The sequence below is a fragment of the Merops nubicus genome, unplaced genomic scaffold (assembly GCF_000691845.1).
Source record: "Merops nubicus isolate BGI_N331 unplaced genomic scaffold, ASM69184v1 scaffold12107, whole genome shotgun sequence".
Classification (NCBI taxonomy): Eukaryota; Metazoa; Chordata; class Aves; order Coraciiformes; family Meropidae; genus Merops; species Merops nubicus.
Window position 1 is genome coordinate 56,485 of NW_008621014.1, and position 2,754 is coordinate 59,238.

The window sequence follows — 2,754 nt, forward strand, 5'->3', positions numbered from 1 at the left end:
TGGGGTGCAGTGTATGCCAGATTAACTGAAAGTTCTGGTTGACTAATGGTTGGGTAAGTATGGATATATATTCTAAGATCATAACACTGCTACAAATCTTACGAGTCCTCTGTATGTATAATTATATGGAAGCTAATTTTTTTCAGCTTGCCCTAATGCCTCATTCACAGTTTCAGTGAATGTTGGATCCAGATTCAATGTGAAAAGTCGCTTGTAATCATGTGAAATAAAGAAGCTGTGATTACAATGTGAATATATTCTTGGAAGGACTAAATGAGTGGATTATGTACTTATCCCTTATTTAATAATACCTAAATGAAATAGTCCTAAGGAAATAGAGGATTAACAAATAAGAAGTATAATACACAGCAAGTGGTCTAGCTGAAGAAAGACTACATAATCTAAAATATCCTCAGCCCAATCCACTGTAGCAAATTCAGCGGGCAGACCGAATTACTTGGGACACATGCATGCTTACTGTGTCCATTTGGGTCAAGGCTAAAGTTCAGGAAAGATAGAGGAGGACTCTCAGGCTGCCTTTCTCTTCTCGTACCGATCCAGTCCATGAGTAGAGGACTCCAGCTGTGAATGGACATAATCTTCTTAAGAGTAAAAAATCTAAATATTTGTGTAAAAACAAGCAAGTGTGGCATGATAGTGTACAGGTACACGCAGGAGAGTCATCCTGTTGTTCTTCAGTCTCTGGGAGTCATCATGCAGCCCTGCTCATACTAAGGTCAGTTGAAAAAACTTCTGTTGACTTCAGTGTATGTAGAACAACAGTTCACCAATTCAAAACCTATTTTTTTTTTATTTTCTCCCAAACATTTTCCAAAGTTGCAGAATGTATTTGAAGAAAGATCCATTTTGTATGCAGCTGTGTACAGAAGTGTTGATATTTCTGTGTGAAAGTTGCAATCAGATTCTGTATTAACAAAATTGCACTTATGGGTTCTAAATGGCATTAGCAGAGACTAAGAACATGCATTTTGATGTTGCTTAATGGCACACATTGGCTTCCATTCCTAGCTACATTCTTTTTATCTGAAACAATTTCCTCTCTCCTTTTCTCCAGATCTGGTGTTGGTGTGACGGGTTCTAGGCAGACATTATTTTATGCAGAAGTTACAGACCAGATGAGAACTGGTGCAGGAGGTGGCCAGCCTGAAGAAGGGGAGCTGATTGAAGTTGTAGAGATACCCTTAGAAGATTCCATGAAGTTTGCTTATGATGAGACTCTCCCGAAGACAATGGGTGTCATCTTCAGCTTCATGTGGTTCCAAAACAACATAGCACCCAAGCTACCAAAAAAATAAAATGAAAGCACCATGATTTTAAGAAAAGCTTTTCTGTGGGTTCTGTGAATACAGAACTCTGCAAATCTGCTTGCCTCAATCAGCTCAGCTTTTCACAGAGCACATCCTCCTTGAAGTAAATTTGGAAGTAGAATCTGAGTTAAAATCCTCACCCAATTTTCATCATGAGCAAAACACTTAGTGGCTTCAGTGGGGCCAGGGTTTGCCTCTGAGAGGCAGATGTGGATTTCTGCACGGAGGCCGAGTGGAGGTGCCTGGTTCTCCTTGTCATGGCACTGCTCAGCCACTGTGCTGAAGAGTTGCTCAGGACCTCCGTGCAGCTGCTCTGAGAGCCTGTCACTGTGGTCTTCGTGCACTGGCAGCTCTGTGTTCACCGTAGTTTCTGATACTTTTGTGAAGGGAGGCAGCAAACTTTAATAGAGGTATCCCAGCTACGTTCCTGAGTCCTGCCCAGCTCTCAGGGAGCAGCTCTCTGGTGTGTGGCTCCTGTGCAGAGAAATCCTTTGCATTTCTGAACATGCAAACCCGTATTTCGTGAGCAAACATGTCTGTAAATCCTTCTGCTAATGTGTCATTCTGACAATAGACCAGCTGTAAGATTATGAGCTTCTCTTTGTACCCACTGTAATGCTGAGCAGCAGTGATGGGGATGAAGGCACGAATGATGGGGCTTCTACTGGAACACATGCTGCTTTGCTTGTTTTACGGGTAATACTTGATTAATTACATCAAACTTTGTCCTCTAGAGCAGGACTTGAGAGGCCAAATTCTTTTAATTGTACTCTGAGGCTTTCTGTGGTCTCAGTTTCCTTATCACCCAAATGGGACTTGCCTCTCTGATAACGCTCCTTGAAATCTAATGATCGGAAGTACTTTAATTGAGAGATTTTATCACCATTTGTGCAGTTTACATTGAAGCCCATGCAACCTGCACAGACATACTGAGCGACACAATTTGATTTAATAAAGTGGTCTAATTAGAACATACATTACTTGTTCTATCAGCGTAATTCAGATGTGGACTGTTTGTCATGTGAAACTGTTAAGAGCGTGAATGAAAGAGAATCGAGTCTGGCAATTTAATTACACACTGGTTTATGTTATTCACTGGCTTAATGTTAATTAACGTGCCTACATTATATGTGCTTCTAGGATTACTGAGGTACTAAGTGTGTTTGGAAGATGAGTACTGTGAATACACAAACTTTCATATAGCAACTGGAATAAATGCAGCATGGGTGCCTGATGTTATCCAGTGGCTGCTGATTTAATATCACCGCATATCTAAATAGGTGTATAAATAAATATTTTAAAAACAAAATCTCTTAGAACTGGTACTTTCTGGTTCCTCTGCTGGCAGGGAGGAAAGGTCATAGAATCATAGAAAGGTTTGGGTTGGGAGGGACCTGGAAGGCCATCTGGTTCCAATGCCCCCCTC

The 2,754-nt window shown here is 41.0% G+C and overlaps 1 protein-coding gene across 1 annotated transcript in view; it reads left to right on the forward strand.

Moving 5' to 3' along the window:
* NUDT14 (nudix (nucleoside diphosphate linked moiety X)-type motif 14) overlaps window positions 1–1,316 on the forward strand; it is a 57,337-nt gene extending 56,021 nt beyond the window's left edge. Inside the window, exon 4 of the mRNA XM_008944310.1 lies at window positions 1,076–1,316. Coding sequence (XP_008942558.1) covers window positions 1,076–1,316 — 241 coding nt within the window. The remainder of the gene's footprint in view (window positions 1–1,075) is intronic.
* Window positions 1,317–2,754: the final 1,438 nt, after the last annotated feature.